Raw genomic sequence first — 20,190 nt, 5'->3', positions numbered from 1 at the left:
TATCCTCAGACAGTGTGTTTAGTTTTGCAGGTTTTGCTCTTTACATAAAGGCATCATATTGTGTCATTTTTCTGTAGCTTCTTTCGTTTAGCGGGTATTAAGATGTTTTCATCATGAAATGGAATTTTCCAGTCTATTAACATCGCATATATTTTCATTTACGTCAGTCCTCATTGATGTCTTTAATGCAGCTTTGTAATTTTTCCATATCTCTCAATTTTATTTAGATTTGTTCTTAAAAACATCATTATTGAGATGCCACTCTCCTTCAAGTAGAAATGCAGTTATTTTTTATGAATGAGATTATATCCAGAAAGCTGGCCTCATTTATCTGCAGGCCTGGGGACTGTCTGTAATCACAGATACTGGAGTGTCTTCCTTTACAACCTTGTTGGTGGGATGCCAGCCCTTGACCGTGGAGGACGCTGGGTCCACAAGAGGAAGGGGCTGGGCTTCCTGTCCCAGTGTTTTGGGGGCAGGTCTCAGCGAGCCAGACACTGGGGTCTCCCTCGGGTCACAGACCGCAGCTGCCGGTCCCCAACACCCTGCAGTCTTCAGGATCCCTCACAGGGAATGGCTCTGGCCTGTTGGTTACTGTGGGGCCAACCGGACTAGACCCAGTTCCTGGTTCACCGTGAGCGCCCCCTGTGGACACTGTGCGCATTTACCTGTCCGTCAGTCGTAAGATCCACTCCCCAAATGCCATGTTGTAAACTGCACCGGTGGAGACAGCCCCAATTCAAGAACAAGAACGTTCATGTCACTCCCTCTGTGCTCCCGTCTCCTCCTCCTGCCCCCCAGACCCCCCCGCCCCGCACCGCTGGGCCCCAAGCACAGGTCAGGGCACGGCCCCCGTGGTTGCAGAAGCCAGGCAGGTCCCTGCATCCGTGCCCCGGATCGGCGAGTGGATCCGCGGAACCACACGTGCTCCTGAGGATCCCTCTGCCCAGGGCCCCGCTGCCTCCCACCTCTCAGCCGCAGGGGGGCGCTGCAAGCAGCACCCGGCCCCCAAGACGCCCACGGCCCCCGGGAGGGGAGCTCCCCCCACCTCCCCGGTGTGTGCCAGCCCCTGGACACCCCTCCCCGCCGGCCACCACTCATCGCTGGCTTCCTGCCTCCCTCTTCCCAGCCTGTCCGTGTGCACAGCCCGCTGCCCTGCCCCCACGGCCCACTCCCGGGGGACCCGCCTCACCCCTCGGACTCGGCGCCAAAACCCCACTGCCCTCCAGTGCTGCTGGCCCCCGACCCCGCGCCGCCCCCCACTGTGAGCACAACGCATTCCAGGTGTATTTAAATAAAAATTTATAATTTATACAAGACTTTTTTCTTTAAACAAGGTTTTTTTTTTAAAAAAATGTTACAGGAGGATTTTTTTTTTAATTAGTTCTTCATACAGTACAATCCTTTTGTTGAACAAAAGTCACACTGGTAACGAGTATTTACAGATTGAAAAGAGACTCAAGCTTCGGACATAAAAAATGTTAACATTCATTCAGTTCCGGGATTAGTCGCAGAAATCAAACATCTGCCCAGATTTACACGATTCAGTAAAAACAACACCGGCTCTCGCCGACAGGGCGTCTGCTCAGGCCTGTGCCCTTCCCGGCGGAGGCCCTGGGCTTCCAAGCAGGGCCCGCCGCAGCCCCTACCAGCCGCGCCCAGCACATGGTCAGTTTTCATCTCCCTTTCTCCTGGGAAGGGACTCAAACCAAGCCATGCGGCTCTGAAGACAGCAAGTCCGCTCCCCCGCAGGGCCCCCGCCCTGGGCTCGGAGACAGTGCCAGCGTGCTTACAGGGGACGCACGCTGACCATGCGGCAGCCCCAGCGATGGGGTCTGGCAGCACTCCCGGGTGTCACCCCCGCAGTCATCCTGGACCAAGTCCAGGGCCCACCCAGCCTGCCTCGGGCCCGGAGGGGGTCCCCACTGGCTGTGGACCCTCACTCAGCCCGAGACCCGGTCCACCTGCGCTGACCAGGGGCCAAAGCCCAGGCCGAGGAGGGGGGCTCCGCCTACGTCTGTTCAAGGTCGACCTGCAGAATCGCAAGACCCCAGCGCTGGGGGGAACCGGGAGCCGGGCCGGCCCCGCACGTGCGGTCCGAGCAGGGGCGTGTGCTTTGGGAGCTGGTGGGGGAGGCTCCCCGCGGGGAGTTGGGGGCCCCCTCCGGGGGTGTGACCAGAGCGAGGCCACCGTGTCGCTCACCCGACCAGCAAATTAGGAGCAAAGGTAAAAATCACATCTGAAAAATGATACAAAAATAAGAAAAACAGCTTGCTCTCTGTAAAAAATATAATCTTCTGTTTCTTCAAAAAACAACAAACCCAGTGTCTCCCGGGGGACTCAGGACAAGCTGAGGGCTGGCGGGGCCTGTTGTTGGAAGTGTGCTGAGTGGCTCGGCATGTCTGTCCCGAGGTCTCGGGCCAGTCCCAACGCCTTGCTGGCTTCCGACGCCAGGCGTGTGAGGACCCAGCTCCCCTCCACCTGGGTGCACCCGCGTGCGGGCCGGCTTCCGGGCTCTGCTCTGCGCCACGGCCAACACCAGGCAGACTCAGTGCCTGTCACAGCCTGCAGGGGTAGGCCACCGCGGGCCTGGGGCGCCCCTGTCCTTCCTGCTCCAGCCCAGGAGCCCCTCACCCAGCTGGCCCTGCAGCCTGGAAGCCGGCATGAGCCCTGAAGCTCGGAGCTCCCCCCCCGGAGCGGCTGTCGTCCTGGGCCTCCCCGCATACCCCGAGCGGCGGCCGGCATCACACTCCCAACACGCGTGCAGGGCCTCCTTGAAGGGCCGGCCTGTTCGCGGAGGCTGGCGGGGCCCCTCACCCGTCGCGGACGCCCTTCTCCACAGGGAGGCCCTGCATGCTCCTCCTATGGCTTTGGTGCAGAAGAGCTGCTGGCGCCCGGGACCCGGGCTGGGCGGTCTCTGCCCCGCGGGGACCGAGGGGGCCCGGCCATGCCTGGCGGCGGGTCCCATGTGTCTTCGTCCTTCCCGGCGGCCCCCGCGTCCACGGGACAAGCCCTCGAGAGCCCCGACCCCTGCACAAAGGGGTCTACAAAACGCAGGGTCAACACAACGGAAACCACACATCCGGGGGGGATTATTGCAAAAGATCATGAGGATGTCCGATTTTTTTTTTCCACTACCAAATTGTTAAGAAAAAAGAAGAAAAGAAAAACTTCAGCAGCGTCCAGGTGAGTCAGCACTAGCTGTCACTGCCAGCGGCTGCCGCGGACGTGATCTTCATGTACTGGCTGAAGATGGTCTCGAACGCCTCATCCCTGTGCACCATGGCGCCGAACACCAGCGGCTGGCGGAGGGAGCAAGCAGGTGCAGGCGGAAGTCCGTGCTGGCCAGGGCCATGCCAAAAGATGGCAGGCCCGCCCCCACCCAGAAGCCAGCCCCCCCACCCCCAGCCCACCCCCTGCCTCCGGGACCCCAGCCAGCACTTACCTTCTGGGTCGATGGCGTGGACACGGCAATCCCCATGCCCGACCCCGGCAGGACAGAGAGGACCTTGTACTGGAAGCAGACAGTGGGCGCGTCACCTTGGGCCTCTCCTGGGGTCAGGGCCGCCCTCCCCGCACCCCAGGACCTTCTCCTCCATAGAGCCCTGGATGGCAAGGGCTTTGACAGCCAGAGAACGCGGGCAGATCGAGTGCCTGAGACGCCAGAGCTGCAGACACTCCCGAGCGAGGCTGAGGGTCGCACTGAGGAGCACTCGAGGGGGAACAGGGCCCCACGCCCCATCTCGGCCCTGAGCCCAGCGACCACACGCCTCTCCGGGAGGGGGGCACCGATCACAGCCGTGGGGCGCTCCTGACACAGCGGCATGGAGGCAGTGCCCAGAGGGCTGTGTGCAGGCTCGGGCGCCCAGCTCACTGCCCCCCGCTCCGTCCATGCAAGGATGCCGGGCACCGGCCCACTACACTAGGAGTGGCCCAGCCCGCGGTGTGGCCCCCCCCACCCCCCTGCACCGATGGGGCCCAGGGGCCCAGCCTGATGGTCTACACGGCCCCCCACTCCCAGGGTGGCTCCCTGCGTCACGAACCCTCAGCTGCCTGCTCCTGAGGCAGGGGGAGGGTGGGGGGCAGCACCCACCTTCTGGATGTCTGTGATATCCATCAGCTTGATGACTTTGTTCCTCTTAGAGGAGCCGGACTTGGAGCTTTCGAAGCACAGGTAACTACAGGGTGGGCGGGGGAGTGGACAGAGTCTGGCCAGTGAACCAGGGGGCCACGCCTGCAGCTGCCCCGCAGCCCAGACATGGGGCCCCCCTCACTGGCCAGGACACGCCGGCCTCCCACGAACAGTTTCGCTTTTACAGGGTCTCACGGCTTCTCTAGCCTAGAGCCCAGCACTCCCACTGAACCCCACTCACCGTCCCGCAATGAGCCCTGCGGGGCGCCCAGCGGGAGATATTTGCACCTGAGGCCCAGGGGGGTCTGCCTGGCCAGAACCTCCAGCAAGGGGGTGGGGAGAAAGGCGTGGTCCTCGGCGGAGGGTGGGGGACAAGGTGGTCGGGGACCCCCCAAGCTGAGACCAGGCCCTCTCTGGGCCTGCTCCCCACCCCCCACCCCCAAGGGGCAGCTGGGCCGCCTCGTCCCAAAGGGAGATGAACAAGGAATCTGCCGGCCGCCCTGGGAGCCCTGGGGGTCCAGGCTGGGGGGTGGGTTCCTGCCACAAGACGAGCGCGGCAGACCAGGGCACCCCGGGGTCCGGCGTGTCGGACCCCAGGGCCGGAGCCCAGCGGCTCTGGGCAGGCGCTGGACCGGAGGGATGCCTGCTCGGACTCCGGTCGCCCCCGGGGGTCACGCCTGCCTGCACCCTGCTCACGGCTCACTCACTTCTCCGTCACGTATAGGACCCCGTTCCTGATGTAGTCAGTCGGCATCTTCCGGTCCCGGTTAATCAAGCAGCACCGCCAGCCATTCTCACACACTAACAGGGACAAAGCCAGCAGGACTTGGCCGTGATGCTCCCCCCGGAGACGCCCGCCCTGGACTCGCCTTGGGAGTGTCAGCGCTGGCTTCTCGGGAAAGTCCGAGGCACGCGCTCCACTATCAGAGAAACCCATGGGGTTGGGGGCAGTGGGGGCTAAAGCTGCTGGGAAACGGGCGTCCCCGCCCACATGAGCGGGCAGGGGCAGGAAGGCCGAGCCCGGTTCACGGTCTAGGTCAGCAGGAAGAGGGCTAGGGAGAAGGTCAAGGCTGAAGCTCTGCAAAAGTCTCCTGTGGCCGTGGTCACACACAACAGAGGCCACAACGTCTAAGCCGCCCGGACCACGCCTGCTTACCTTTCTGCTGCCAGACCACCCACTGCAGACGTGCCTGGCCGCTCTGACCTCTGCCCCTGGGGGCCCTCCCCCAGCCCCCACGGTCTATTCCCGCCTTTGGGCCGCAGCACCAGGGCGGGCGGGCCGCCAGGCCTGGCCACAGGCTTGGCACGCACGTACCCGCCAGCGGACGCTCGTTCTCCGTCAGGTTGAAGATCTCGTGGAAGTTGCCCTTCTTGGCGCCGTGCAGGCGGCCAGCGTCTTCGTCCCTGTTCAGGCCGGCGGGCGCACTAGACACACAGCTCCGGGAGGATGCCGTCTGAAGCTGAGGGGGCCCAGGCGCCTGTGAGCACCACCCGCCGAGGCGGCAGGGGAGGCACGCGGTCGCCCCCCACCCTGGGCCGGCCGAAGCCCCGGCCACCGAGAACAACATCAGTCATCAGAGTCAACCAGAGTCACGCACAGCCCCGGGGCAGGAGGGGCGTCCACGCGGACACCGCACCTCGTCGCGTCCTGACCGCTGGCCAGAAAGAACAACGCACACAGGACCAGGACAGAAGAAGGGGCGGGGGCCGCGTGACGGGAAGCCGCGACCACCCACTGAGTGAGCCACGTGCCAGTGGGCCGCCCTGCTCTCTGGTTAAGACTCAGGGAGCCTGCTTGTGGGCCTCAGCCCCGGCACCTGGGTCTGTGACCGGAGCCCACCCATGGGTGCAGTGAGGTGTGTGTTGTGCACCTGGCCTGTGAGTCCCACCCCACAATGAGCCTCGTGGTCCCCGAACCCAGGAAGCCTGGACTGTGCTTGACCCAGCGCTTCCCTCCCAGACAGGGGCATCAAGGCCATCACTGGACGCCCAAACACAAGGCTGAAACCCAACGTCACCTCCTCCAGGAAGCCCTCCTACACCTCCACGGGAGTCCTACTGAGCCCAGAACCTCCCCACTAGTCTGAGACCCCAAGAAGAGCAGCAAGGCCAGCAGGCCCTCAGCGTCCTGGCTCTGGACATGGTGCCCGATGCCCACCAGCCTTCTGCCAGCCTGTGAGCACTGACTGTGCCGTCTCAGCCCTGCTGCCCGAGGCTGAGCCAGGGAGCGGGGACCAGGCCCCCCCCAGAGAGCAGGCCCCCCCGGGGCTCCGGCTTCCAGCACCCTGAACCCTCCTGCCTGGGGCCTGGCGGCCCAGCTGGCTGGGCAGGGCCTGCTCACCAGCCAGTCTGGATGGGCAGAGGTCTTCAGGTGGGTCGGGACCTCCCCCAACAGCCGTCCCCTGCGCAGGGCCGCCCGGCCCTGGGATAGTCGCCCCAGACCTCTGGGACAGCAGAGCCGGTCACGGGGAACTTGCCCCCACAGTGGTCTTATTTCCAGGGCCCCACGAGACCAGAGCCACCAGCCTTCCCAGGAGGGGGCGCGAGGCACAGCAGGGCAGGCGGGCAGGCCTCCCCAGCCGGGACGCGGCCTACCCTGCGTGACACGGTGGTGCTGGAGCGCTCCTTGAGCTGGGGGTCCGTGGGAAGGCTCTTCCAGATGATGTAGGGGGTGTCGTACTTGGCTCGCAGCCTCGGGCAGCGTTTGAAGATAAAATCGATGAGGAAAAACTTGACTCCGGCGTAGAGGCCTGGGGGGGCAGATGAGGTCCTGTCTCAGCAAGACCCTGCGGCCCCGCCCGAGTGAGCGGCCAGCACACAGTCCCCGCCCCGCCTGGGGGCCCCGGTGCTCGCGGAGGGCCTCCCGGGACCCAGGTGCCGGACGGTGGTCCTGGGAGGTGGACACGCAGGGCGGGGAAGGGGCTCCAGCTGAGAGGGAGGCCTCTGCTGGGGACCGTTATGTCAAGCCCAGAGGCGGCTTAGGCCAAACGATAAACTGCCCCTGAAAAGAGCCAACCAAACAGAACCATGGGTCACCGTCTTCCGAGGGGACGTGAGCAGGACTTCAGGGGACCCCGCCCCAGCCTGCCCACCCCGGTTCACACGCCGAGGACGGGCCCAGAGTCAGCTCCAGGCAGGGGACGCCGAGGCTGGGAGAACCCCACCCACGGCCGGGCCTGCGGGCCACGCCTGGGGAGGCGGTGTGACTTCCTGAGGGGCTGGCGTTAGGCTGGGCCAGGGGCTGGGTTGCTTCAGGACCCCGACCTCAGCCCCGGGCAGTCTCTTCACGCCTGTGCCCCCCTCCCTGTCCTGCTACGACCCTCACACCGGGGGGCTGAGCATCCGCACCCACTGCGAACTTCAGGGATGACCCCGACCATCAGAACCCCCAACCCACAGCTCCATGCCCAGCTCAGCCCAGCTCAGCCCATCGAGCCAGGCTCCACAGCGTCCACGTTCCCCACCAAGCCCCCTCCCAACCTCCGAGGGGCCTCACAGGGCACCCCTGCGGCCCCCTCCTGCCCGCAGTAGCCCATTTCCCCGCCAGGCCACCACCCAGGTCCCCTCCCCCATCTCCCATCTCCCCGCCACCCTGGACTCCAAGCCTAGCCTTGTTCTCTTGGGAACTCAACCTACAACCAGGAGGTTTGGGCGGAGGTTGGTCCTGCACACCTCCCCACCCAGGATTAAACGCTAACGCCCCCCACCCCAGTGCCCCTCCCACCTCCCTGGAGGCACCGAACAGCCCACCCAGCCACTCAGGGCAAAACTGACCCCTGCCCCAGCCCAGCCCTCCCTCGCAAACCCTGACAGTGATGCTTTGCAAACCTGCCTGGACCTGAGCACACCCCAGACTCACTTCACCCCAGCCCAGGGACGTCCTTGATGCGCCCAAAACACAGGTCAGAACTGCGCCCCCTCCAGCCCCAGCTTGAGTTCCTACACCACCACAGGACCTGAGGCCGCCTGTCCACAGCCCTGGCCTGACGCCGGCTCCCACCCCGCCCCATCACACCCCTGTACCCTCTGACCTGTCCCCCCTACTCCGGGAGCCCAGGAGCGCTCACAGCCAGCCATGGCAGACACCCAAGTCCAGCGGGCCTGGGGTCCACCAGCCCCGCCCGCCCGGCCGGCAGAGGACCGGCTGGATTCGAGAAACCCAACTCTCGTCTCTCTGGGTTGGATGGACTCCACGTCCCCCGAGTGCAAAGGTTCCGAAGATCCACGGGGGAGGGGCGCAGGGAGACGAGGGCACGAGCTGCCCACCTGCGGGCTGCGGGGGGGAGGGGGGCGCGTCCTGGGGCTGCGGGGGGTCAGGGGTGGGGGCACAGGTGGGGGTCGGGGTGGGGCGCGTCCTGGGACTGCAGGGGGTCGGGGGTGGGGGCACAGGTGGGGGTCGGGGTGGGGCGTGTCCTGGGGCTGCGGGGGGTCGGGGGTGGGGGCACAGGTGGGGGTCAGGGTGGGGCGCGTCCTGGGGCTGCGGGGGGTCGGGGGTGGGGGCACAGGTGGGGGTCGGGGTGGGGCGCGTCCTGGGGCTGCAGGGGGGTCGGGGGGTGGGGGGCGCGTCCTAGGGGCACAGGGCCCCCCAGCTCCCACGCGGGTCAGAGGGCCGGGCACCCGCAGCTCCTTACCCAGGGCCAGCCCCACCAGGCGGAAGGGGAAGAAGCAGGAGGCGAGGAAGGCGGCCCACAGTGCCACATACAGCTTCTGGGTGGTCTCGGGCTGGACCCACATGAACAGGCTGGAGGGAGAGGGCAGGCTCAGAGCAGGCGGGCGGACCCCCGGCGGGCGGGCCCCAGGCGCGCGACTTACTTCTTGATCTTTTCCAGAATGTCTGCCATCTTGCCGAAGAGGTTCTGTGTGAAGATGTAGCTGTGGTCACGACAGAGACCCCCGGGACTCCCGGGGCCGCACGGCGACGCTGGAGATGCCCAGAGACCACGGCCGGAGGCGCCATGGGCCCGTGTTCCTGGATCGCTCCCAGGGCCAGCAACGGGGCTTGAGCCCAACCGAGGGTGAACACCCCGCCCACTGGAGACGAGGGACCAGGCTCCACGCCTTCCCGGGAGCTCGCCCGGGGTGACGGTCAGGAGGGCTCCACCCACTGGGACTGGCCACAGACAAGGCCACGCCAGAGGGGGGCTCTCCACACGGAGTGGGCTCACGGGCAGGCTGGGCTGCAGTTCCGGAGGCCCCCACCCCCGAGTCCGGCAGCACGCACCTGGGCTTTCTGGGCGACGTCCAGCACGAGCTGGAACTTCTCAGACACGGTCAGGTCTTCCTTCGGAGGCTCCTTCAGTCAAAGGAGAAAGAGAATTTCCACTGAAATTTAACAGTTCAGAGAAATTACCAACGTTAAACAGGACGAGGCCTCCCAGCCCGGGGATTGGGGTCTCTGCTGCCCCGACAGAGGGACGGGCATCCCTGGGGGGCCCAGACCGAGGGCGCGGCATGGACAGCCGTTCCCCCTGATGCCCCCGTGGAGCCCGAGAGACAGCGGGCAGCCCCCTACCTGACTGCTGCCCCAACAGGCCACCTACAGGGGAGCACCTGTGAGCACAGAGCCCCTGGCCCAGCCCTGCTTCCCAGGCTCGGGGACCAAGGCCCCAGTGGGAGTGCCTGACCTCGTCCAGCCGGCCTGAGTTCACTCAGCAAGAACGTCCCGAGGACCTCCAGTGCCAGGGCCAAAGGGCGCGGGCCCACTTCCCCGACGCGCCCCCCAACCTGACCCGTCTAAGGGGCCCTGCAGACCCACCGTGGCTTGCACCCTGCCCTGGTCCATGCTCAACCCCCAGGGGCTGCTCAAACACCCCACGAGGCCCATGGAGGCACCGCGGCTTCCCCTCCGCCCGTGCCCAGCGGTTCTGCCCCTCAGGCCAGGGTCCCCTGCGGAGCAGGTGGGCAAACTGTCTGTAAAATGCCAGGGGGCAAGCAGGTGTGCCTCCGCAGGCCTGACGTCTGTCACGGCTGCTGCAGCCCCAGAAGTCACAGCATAAATGAGTGGGCGTGACAGAGACCCATAAAACGTTCTTTACAAGAGCAAGCGACGGGCCACAGGGAGCTCTGCTGACCCCGCTCTACATGTCCACCGCTCCAGCCCACTCATCGTCCACCTCCCTCCTCGGGACGGGGGGGAGTGGTTCCTGGGGGGCCCCCTCGCTGCCTCCCCTCCACATCACATCCCAGCTGAGGCGGGGCAGGCCAGGCCAGGCTAGGCCAAGCTGCTTCCCACACGGACAAGCCCAGGCCAAGGGACGTCAGCCGGGGAGGGCTCTGAGTGGGAGCAGCCAGCCGTCTCCTCTCTGAGCGCTCCCCGCCGGGCAGGGCTCCCCGCTGGTGCCCATGCAGCCAGCCCTGGGGGCCTCAGGGGACCCGCGTCCTCCCACACAGCCTGACCCCATGACAGAGCCCCTCCCGGGACTTACCACCACTTCAGACACTTCGGGCACGATGCTCCACTGTATCCTCCAGCCCCTGGCGAACAGGAGACAACACACCTTTACCAGAGCATCGTCTGCAAGCGGGGGGCGCCCAGGGGGGACGTCGGGTCACCAGCCCCGTGCTTCCAGCCAGGAGGCGTCCCCTGAAACGCCGGCGGTGGGGACAGGAGCCTCCAAAACACCCAGCCGTCTGCCGAGACCCAGGAGGCGTCCCCTGAAACGCCGGCCGTGGGGACAGGAGCCTCCAAAACACCCGGCCATCTGCCGAGACCCAGGAGGCGTCCCCTGAAACGCCGGCCGTGGGGACAGGAGCCTCTGAAACACCCGGCCGTCTGCCGAGACCCACCAGGCCCCTCCTGGGCTCAAGAGCAGACGATCGAGCCGCCCCCACCAACCCCGCCCTGGGAGCCCTCCTGGGCGGGGGGCATATGGACCAGCACCCAGACATGAGGGCCCTCCCAGAATAAGTCGGGGGGCCACAGTGGCAAGGGCTTCAGGAACCACACCAGTCTGGGCACGGAGAACCCTTTCAGAAGCAATTAAAGATTTGCTTTTTCACCAAGAAACATTTTCCAGTGAAGCAACTTATGCGAGCACACACAAACACCTAGAAACACTGGTGTGTGAAAGTGAATGTCTGAACGGTAGAATAAAAACACGGGAGACAGGCCCTACTCTCAGGCCTGATGTGAAACCGGGGTTCATTCACTCTGCAGGGCGACCTCAGGGCTACACAGACCCACGCAGGCCGGCTCCAACATGGCCCCCACCCCAGCCTTGAGAGGGAAGGGGGCACTCGGAGCGCAGGCAGGCCCCGGGCCCCAGGGGTGCTGAGTCCCAGGCCTCTGACGCATCAGCTGGGACCCTGAGGACACAATCTCTGCAGCTCCGTCAGCCCCCCACTGGGATGTCACTGCTGGGGGGGGGGGGGGACTTTCCTGCCTAAAAGCGGTGCAAGAAGAGGAGCGGCCAGAGTCACCCCAAAGCTGGAGCCCACTGGCCGCCCACAGCAAAGGGCTGCTGGGGTTTGGTCATTACTCTGCCAGCAAACCCTCCTCCCGGAGTCCAGGCGCTGCAGAGAGTGAGTGAGTGAGTGAGTCACCCAGTCGTGTCCCACTCTCTGTGACCCCACGGACGGTGGCCAGCCAGGCTCCTCCCTCCGTGGGACTCTCCAGGCAAGAACACTGGAGTGGGCTGCCATTGCCTTCTCCAGGGGATCTTCCTGACCCAGAGATCCAACCCAGTCTCCCACGTTGGAGGTAGACTCTTTACTATCTGGGTCACCAGGGAAGCTAGAACAAGCTCCCGAGATGCCAGCATGCGACAGAGCCGGCCGCGCATGAAAGGCGGGGAGACGGGGCCGCCCGCACACGAGGCCCGCCAGCACACCTACCGGGCTATGAGGTAATTGAGGGACAACCTCAAAATCGCGAGGAACAGGAACATGGGGATGGCCCAGCCGTGCCACACGGCGTTCATGTATACCTGCGGGTGCGGGAGAGACAAACGGGGGGCAGGCAGGTGACTGGCCAGGCTCCCTCCCCAACCCACCGGGAAGCCGGCCACCAGTTCAGCCCGAGACCCCTCCCCAAGAACACTGCCGTGGGGGCGTTTCCAGACACCAGGAGCCCCACGGGCCAGCCCCAGGCTGCCCCCAGTGACACCTCTCTCGTCCTGACAACCCCATAGAGCTGCCTGGCACAGCAGGGGGGTCCCCCGGGAAAACTTGGGGTGGGGTGCATGCCCCCCAACCCCACGGAGAGCACAGCCCCCACCCGTCAGGGAGCACAGCCCCCACCCTGCGGGGAGCACACCCCCCACCCGTCAGGGAGCACACCCCCCACCCTGCGGGGAGCACACCCCCCCACCCGTCGGGGAGCACACCCCCCCACCCTGCGGGGAGCACACCCCCCCACCCGTCAGGGAGCACACCCCCCACCCTGCGGGGAGCACACCCCCCCACCCGTGCGGGGAGCACACCCCCCCACCCTGCGGGGAGCACCCCTCCCCACCCGTCAGGGAGCACACCCCCCACCCTGCGGGGAGCACACCTCCCCACCCTGCGGAGAGCACACACCCCCACCCGCGGGGAGCACAGCCCCCACCCGTCAGGGAGCACACCCCCCACCCGTCAGGGAGCACACACCCCACCCTGCGGGGAGCACACCTCCCCACCCTGCGGGGAGCACACCCCCCCACCCGTCAGGGAGCACACCCCCCCACCCTGCGGGGAGCACACCCCCCCACCCTGCGGGGAGCACAGCCCCCACCCGTCAGGGAGCACACCCCCCACCCTGCGGGGAGCACAGCCTCCACCCGTCAGGGAGCACACCTCCCCACCCTGCGGGGAGCACACACCCCCACCCGTCAGGGAGCACACCTCCCCACCCTGTGGGGAGCACACCTCCCCACCCTGCGGGGAGCACACCCCCCCACCCGTCAGGGAGCACACCCCCCCACCCGTCAGGGAGCACACCCCCCCCCAACCTGCGGGGAGCACAGCCCCCACCCGTCAGGGAACACACCCCCCCCCACCCGTCAGGGAGCACACCCCCCCACCCGTCAGGGAGCACACCTCCCACCCTGCGGGGAGCACAGCCCCCACCCTGTGGGGAGCGCACCCCCCCACTCTGTGGGGAGCACTCACGGTGAAGGCGATGGCGGACGTGTAGACGGAGTACCAGTCAGATAAGGCAGAGAGGTTCTTCACAAAGCTGGTGACGGGCTTGGCGCCGCGCTCTGGGGACAAATCAGACCGCACAGTCAGGCCACTGCTCGCCCAGCCCTCGGACACACCTGGTGGTCTGGCTGCTGCACCAGCTGGAGGTGGGAGATGGGGGGGTGGGGGGATAGGGGGGACCAAAAGGAGCCGGGCGACCGCAGCCATCACGGCCCCGGTGGCCTGACCCTGGGCCACTCCACATTGTCCCTGTCCTCTGCCCCGGCCATGTGTGGACAGGGTTTTGCTCCCACACCGCGGGCTCTGACAAGCATCTCGGGGAAGCACCACGTCTCGCTGGGGGAGCCCAGGCCTGGAGGGAAACCCTGCTTCCGGCCCTGGGCCAGGGGCAGACAGACAGACAGAGGGTGTGGGCCTGGGACATACCTCCCACAGCCTGAGGAAGAGGGCAGGGCAGCCTTGAAAACCGTCCTTGTGGCAGGAAGCCCTGCCCAGCGCTGGGGCGGCCCCCCCAGGCAGCCCAGCCCGACAGCGCACACAGCAGATGAGCAGGTACTTACTAAGTCCACGCTGGGTACTTACTGAGCCTCCTCATGTTCTCCGTCAACCTGAGGGAGGGAGGGGAGGGCTGAGCGCCAGCACCCAGGCCCGGCTCGCAGCACTCCGCGGCACGGGGCGAGGCCTGCAGGCCAGGCACCCGGGGGCGCTCGCTGGGGGGCGGGCCCCGTCTGCCGCCCCCGTGCCCCCACCCTCGCCTGCGCCGGGCCTGGCCTGCGGGCACTCTCGCGGTCCCGGGGCCCGCCGCCCCCACATGGGGCCGGTCACTGCACAAGTATGGCCACGGCGGGGACACGGCTGTGCGGCTGCCCCAGCTTTGCCGGCCGCCCCGGGCGGGACCTCCCCTCCGGCACGGCCGGGCCCCGGGGGCCCCCGGGCGGACCAGCCGCGCCCCGCCGCCCCGCCCCCCGCCAGGGCCGCACCTCCGGGCACTGAGGGGCTCCTCCGTCTCCACGGTGCTCTCCTCGGGCTGGAACCGGAAGTCCTCCACGTACTCCCCGAACTTCTCGTAGAACCACTTCTGGACCCGGGGGCACAGCCCCTGGCTCCGCCGTTCTGCAGGACGGGCGGCGGGTCTCCGTGAGGGGCTCGCAGGGAACTGGGGCGGGGGCTCGGGGGGGGGGGGGTGCTCCCGGTGGGCTGCTGGGGGCACGTCCACGGCAGAACCGGGAGGGGCTCCGCGTCCTGAAGACCGCCCGAACCACTGCAGCTCACGGAGAGCACCAGCCAGCCACGCGGACGCCGGGGGTGCCTCGCGGGCCTCACGCCGACCCCCAGCTTGCCGGAGCCTGTTCCCAGGCCAGGCGCCGTTGAGGCAGGTGCTCAGCCCAGACAGGGCTGTGCTGACCCCCCCAGCCTGTCCTGGGCACACTGATTTGCCTGGGAAGGGGCCAGGTGGGCGCACGCCCCCGGACACCCCAAGCCTGAGGACCAGCCAGTGGGGGCGGGTGTCAGGGGCGGCGCTCTGCTGCGGGGGGGCCCCGGGGAGGGAAGTGGTCTCTGCCTTCGGAAAGCCACAGCATCAGACAAGAAAACCAGCCCAAATCCGGGGGATGAGTCTGTCCCTTCAGGGGGCGGGGCATAGAGTTACCCGCAGGGGGCGCCATCAGCCCACGGTCAGAGGGGGACGCAGGGCGTGCAGGCGGCCACGGTCGGCTGGAAGGGACAGAGCCCTGGGGCCGACCCGAGGACCGTGCACGGGCCACCAGACCACGGCCATCAGGGTGGACCTCGGATTAAGGGTGGGCCCAGGTGGGGGCAGGGAGCCGGGGGGCCCCTGGGGTGGGCGTGGAAAGACTCTGCCCCTGCGCACGTGTGCGGGAGGCCCATCAATCGCGCCACGCACAGGGGGGTCTTTTAGGAAGGGGGTCTCCTGTGCTCCTGGCCTGGAACCTGGGCCTCCAGGCATGAACAGTGAGGACCCAAGGAGAGGATGACCCACTGGACACCCAGGCAGCCAGCCCGGCGGCACGTCCAGCACCGGGGCCCCAGGGAAGGGGCAGCGCTCTCTCCGAAAGGCAGGCGCGGGGGCGCTGCACAGGGAGGGAGTGGGGTCCGGGAGCAACTCTGGTCCCGGAGCTCAGCCCCACCCGGAGGTCACCTGAGAGGCCTCCCCTCTCGGACGGTGGTCTCCGCATCTTTACCCCGCACAGGGCTCAACTAGGGGTCCTTCCGGCGTGGCTCTCTGAGCCTGGGCACAAGCAGGCAGCTTCCCATCAACAGTCAGCCTGTGAGGGCCAGCAACTGCCGCGGACCAGGCCCCTCCAGAGCCAGACGGAAGCCCGGTTCCCTCCCCCACCGTCCTTGTAATGACAGCGCCAGAAAGGGCCAAGTGTGGACAGAGACCAGGAACGCGAGCCCCGGGTGGGAAGAAATGGCACTGGAAGGTTCTGTGTCCTGACCCGGGGCAGGGGGCCTGCAGCACACCGCCCAGCACCCCCAGTCAGGACGGCCAGCCTCCGGGAAGGGGGTCCGGTCAGGGCCACGTGGCCAGACGACCCCTGGGGAGGGGCAGGCAGAGAGACCGCCTTGTGTTTGTGCAAAAATAAAGTCAAGTTCTGACGGAATGACTTGCACCTGCTACAAAGGCCCCCCAGTGGGTAATCGGGGACATCCCGACAGGAGCGGGTCCTGCAGGTGAGCGGGTGCCCCCAGGCACAGAGCCGGCTTCCCTGGCCGCCCCCAGGCCTACCTGCTCCATTATTGACCTGGGCCTGTCCTTTCGGGGGCTGCTGAGCTGGCGCCTCCTCGGCTCTTGGAGGGAGGGAGGAAAAGCAAGATCTCTGTTAGTTCACGACACGGCCTGAGTCTGGACTCGGCAAAGCCATTCCCAACATGCTGGTGCCCAGTCCCACCCGCTCAGCTCCCTCTGAGGTCCTGACCACCCCACTCAGATGCAGGCCGAGGGCAGCGGGGCGAGCGCAGAGCTGCATCCCTGACGGGCACACAGTCTGCAAATGCAGAACTCTTTCTTCCCTATTAATTTTGACTCATCTGTTTATCTTTTATTAAGTTCAGAGTAAGCAACTCTTATACCAAGTACTGGGGCTTCCCTGATAGCTCAGCTGGTAAAGAATCTGCTGCAATGCAGGAGACTCTGGTTCGATTCCTGGGTCGGGAAGATCCAGTGGAGAAGGGAAAGGCTCCCCACTCCAGTATTCTTGGGCTTCTCTTATGACTCAGCCCACAATGCGGGTAAAGAACCCGCTTGCAGTGAGGGAGACCTGGGTTCTATCCCTTTCTTGGTCAGGAAGATCCCCTAGAGAAGGGAACAGCTACCTACTCCAGGATTCTGGCCTGGAGAATTCCATGGACTGTACAGTCCATGGGGTTGCAAAGAGTTGGACACGATAGGGACTTTCACTTTCAAACTGATTCCTGGGCCCAGTGAAAAGGTACTTATCAACACAAGCACCACGCAAGGCCACAGGTTGGGTGACCCCCGCCCGCCCAGCAGGCTGTGCCCAGGTCCCCGCTTGGTCCGTGCCGGGCTCCCTGCCATCACAGTCTATCTTGCTGCACCTGACCATAGCAGTCCCCGGCCTTGGCGCCTCCCCAGGGCCCCTGTCCACCAGCGGGCTCCTGACCACGGACCTGACTTTCAGCTGCAGGCCCTGACGGCCGGGCCCCCACCTGCCCCCCTCGCCCTGTGCTAGGCTTCTGACAACCACTCTGCCACTATGCTTCCCAGCCCAGCAGAGACCCCAGGACGTGGGGAAAGCGGCGCCCCAGGCAGACCTCGGTGGGACTGGAGGTACAGGGGGCCCCCAGGACAGACAGTGGGGCCCGGAGACCCTCAGCAGGTACACACCCTCTGCATCCTGCTATCCACATGACTGATCTGTTTTTAAAATTTATTTTTTGTATTTGGCTGTGCTGGGTCTTAGCTGTGACATGCAAACTCTTAGCTGCAACATGTGGGATCTCGTTCCCTGACCAGGGATGGAACCTGGGCCCCCTGTGCTGAGAGCACGGAGTCTTAGCTTGGACCACTGGGGAGGCGTCGTCCCCCCCGCACCCCGCACAACGTGATCTTACAAGAGCGAAGAACCTTGTGTGTCTGGTCACAAGTTAATCACTAAAAGGATGTTGCCTATAAGCTTTAACTACACATAGTGGCCCATCTCTGGGAACCATGCCTCCCAGGGAATGAGCATTAGGCTAAAATACTTTTGTTTAGGTCACTGGAACCCTCTGGACCAGGCCCACCTGTGAATGACTGCAGGAGGCATAAATTCACACATCCCCTCCGGAAGCTGCGGGGAACCGGGAAGTGTCTGACTTAGGTCCCTCTCTGTTTAGTATAAAAGGGGCCTTTATTCTAACTCGAGCAAGATGGATCCTTGGGGGCATATGCCCCCGCCTTCTGAGTCTGTTGGCTTTCAGGATAAAGTCATTACTTCCGCCATAACAACCTGTCTCTCAATTACTAGCCTGTCGGGCAGTGAGCAGGACAAGCTCAGACTCGGAACGACCCCAGTTCAATGTCTCCGGGAACCGGCCCGGTCTGCAGCTCCGTAACCACAAGCCATTGTGGCCATGCGGTGCTGGAGCGGGATGCACAGAGGACCAGCTGGATCAGAGGGCAGGGCGCGCAGGGGCCGCGGATGCAGCCTTGTCAAGTGACGGACAGGGAGCCAGCAGACAGACGGGGCCCCAAAGAAGGGAGCCACGGTCAAGGAAGAGGGGCGAGGCCTCCACGCCCACCCCTCCCGGCAGCCAGGCTGCCCAGAGGACCTTCTGTGCCCAGGGCTCCGGACAGATGGGGGTTTACTGGGAACGGAGCGGGGCCGGGACACGCAGGGGATCCATTCCCGGCCCGGCTTCTTCTGTTTCCGGGCAGGGGTCCAGGCCTTTGCCAGGACGGTCCCTGAACCGGCCAGGGGTCCCAGATACGGGGGCACACCCAGGAAGCGCTGACGGCAGGTTCCCGGGGATGGCTGGACCCAGGTGTTGAGCTGGGCAATTCCCGGCCCAGCTTCCTCTGTTTCCGAGCAGGGGTCCAGGCCTTTGCCAGGACGGTCCCTGAACTGGCCAGGGGTCCCAGACATGGGGGTGCACCCAAAAAGCGCTGATGGCAGGTTCCCGGGGGCGGCTGGGCCCAGGCGTTGAGCTGGGCACGCGCGGGCGCAGGGACACCCAGCGCCAAGCCACAGGCGGCCGCCGGTCTCCTCCGATTATACTGACCCGGCACAGACACTGGGTGGGCAACTCCCCAGCAAAGTCACCCGCTGAAACCAACAGGCAGGGGCCGAGCTCGCGGGGGCAGACGCATGGGAGCCCACGGCACCCCTCCAGGAGCGGGGGCAGGACACCTGGCCGCCCCGCGATGGGAGGACCCCGCAGGAGGAGGAGCTGGTCCATGGCAGGCTGGCCCCAAGGTCGCGGCGGGCGCGGGGCGTCTGCCACAGGCAGTGATGCCAAGAGTGCGGGGTAGGGAGGTGTCCAAGGGGGGAACAGGGGCAGCGGGCCGGGGGGAGGGTGGAAAAGCGCCAAGGCAGGCTGGCAGGGCCCCAGGGTCCTGGGAGCGACAGGCAGCCGAAACTGGGGGACACATGGCAGCCCAGGGCTCTGTGAGCCGCTCTGCAGCCCGGCTCCTCCGGGGCCCCCTGGGCTCCGCTGTGACTCCTCCCCATCCCCCCCCAGTGTGGAAAAGGAACACCTGCACCCCTTTCCAAACAAACGCCCCAGGGCACAGGAGGCAGCCACCTTCCCAAGACCACAGCTCGTCACGGGCACAGGCAGGACACAACCCAGAACTTCAGGGCCGGGCCCGCCCGCTCCACCCGCCCTGGGCCCTCGTGATGCCCTGGGTGTGTGGGGGCCGGGAGGGCCTCGGAGGTGTCGGAGGGCGCCCCCCTCACTGAGGACCCCTGCCCGGGGCACCGGTACACACAACCCCCGAGTAGGGAGGGCGACGAGCCGTGAGTGCCCCGTGAGAACAGAGGCTGGGGGCGAGGGGCCCGCAGGCCTCCTGGGAGGGCTGAGACTGCAGCTGGAGGTGGGCAGATGGGGAGAGCAGAGGCCACAGCGCACTGCGGCCGGCCACCAGCGTCTGCGCGGGGTCTCGGCTCGGGGACCCTGCCCACCAAGGGGCAACGCCACCTGGCTCCGCCCGGCCCCCCAGCACAGACACCTGGCCCTCCCCGCCTCCCGCCCTGGGGGTGGTCCTCACTGGCCCTCCCCGCCTCCCACCCTGGTCCTCATGGGCCCTCCCTGCCCTCACCTGGCCTTCAGCACTTCCTGGACCTTCTGCTCCAGCTCCATCCTCCGCTGCCGCTCACGGTCCAGCTCCTGCCGCAGCATCTCTGCGTTCGTTTCCTCTCGCAGCTTCCGGAGCTCCTCCTCTGTGAGGGAGAGGAGCCAGGTGAGCGTCACGTGGCCTGTCCCGCCGCCGCGCAGAGGTACCCCGGGAGTGCTGAGACACGGACAGCGGCAGCTGCCCCGCTCCATCCCGGGGGCACCCCACACCCGCAAGAGTGTATCAACCAGGGCTCCTCCTACACTGTCCAGGCAAGGCCTCGGGCAGCGCAAGCTGAGGGTCTCTTTACTTTACGTAACCCATTCAAGACAGATGCACAGAAAGGCCCTTCACCAAACCCTCTTCAGGGGCAGGACCCTTGAGGAAGGGATGCTGGTGGCACCTGGTCACCCCACAGACACACGTGCAGTGTGAGCAGTTCTGGGAGGCCTTGGCCACTGAGCAAAGCCCCTACAAGAGGCAGAAAGCCTGCTGCTGGCTGCTGACCACCTGAGAACCGACAGTGGGCAAATGAGAAATACGGCAAGAGAACGAGCCGGTGCTCATAAAAACCCGCACCAAGATGATGCACCTGAGTCAGGACGTGGACGGGTGCACAAAAGGTCAGGGATCCTGGGGG

General features: G+C 65.9%; 1 protein-coding gene across 4 annotated transcripts in view; it reads right to left on the bottom strand.

Annotated features, from left to right (window-relative positions):
• Window positions 1-1,285: 1,285 nt before the first annotated feature.
• The window catches only part of GRAMD4 (GRAM domain containing 4), a 63,088-nt gene continuing 44,183 nt past the window's right edge, over window positions 1,286-20,190 (bottom strand). For all 4 annotated transcript variants that reach the window (XM_070453519.1, XM_070453520.1, XM_070453522.1 and 1 more), the window contains exons 4-19: window positions 19,536-19,656; window positions 16,002-16,063; window positions 14,233-14,365; window positions 13,835-13,860; window positions 13,220-13,311; window positions 11,966-12,057; window positions 10,558-10,606; window positions 9,354-9,425; window positions 8,945-8,988; window positions 8,764-8,873; window positions 6,728-6,882; window positions 5,448-5,592; window positions 4,840-4,933; window positions 4,094-4,178; window positions 3,446-3,514; window positions 1,286-3,302 (exon numbers count right to left, since the gene is read on the bottom strand). In XM_070453519.1, the coding sequence (XP_070309620.1) occupies window positions 3,198-3,302; window positions 3,446-3,514; window positions 4,094-4,178; window positions 4,840-4,933; window positions 5,448-5,592; window positions 6,728-6,882; window positions 8,764-8,873; window positions 8,945-8,988; window positions 9,354-9,425; window positions 10,558-10,606; window positions 11,966-12,057; window positions 13,220-13,311; window positions 13,835-13,860; window positions 14,233-14,365; window positions 16,002-16,063; window positions 19,536-19,656 (1,454 nt within the window). In that variant the 3' untranslated portion in view covers window positions 1,286-3,197. The remainder of the gene's footprint in view (window positions 3,303-3,445; window positions 3,515-4,093; window positions 4,179-4,839; window positions 4,934-5,447; window positions 5,593-6,727; window positions 6,883-8,763; window positions 8,874-8,944; window positions 8,989-9,353; window positions 9,426-10,557; window positions 10,607-11,965; window positions 12,058-13,219; window positions 13,312-13,834; window positions 13,861-14,232; window positions 14,366-16,001; window positions 16,064-19,535; window positions 19,657-20,190) is intronic.

This window comes from Odocoileus virginianus, chromosome 23, assembly GCF_023699985.2.
Source record: "Odocoileus virginianus isolate 20LAN1187 ecotype Illinois chromosome 23, Ovbor_1.2, whole genome shotgun sequence".
Lineage (NCBI taxonomy): Eukaryota > Metazoa > Chordata > Mammalia > Artiodactyla > Cervidae > Odocoileus > Odocoileus virginianus.
The sequence above is the reverse complement of the archived record's forward strand: the minus strand, read 5'-3'. Positions and strand labels throughout refer to the sequence as shown.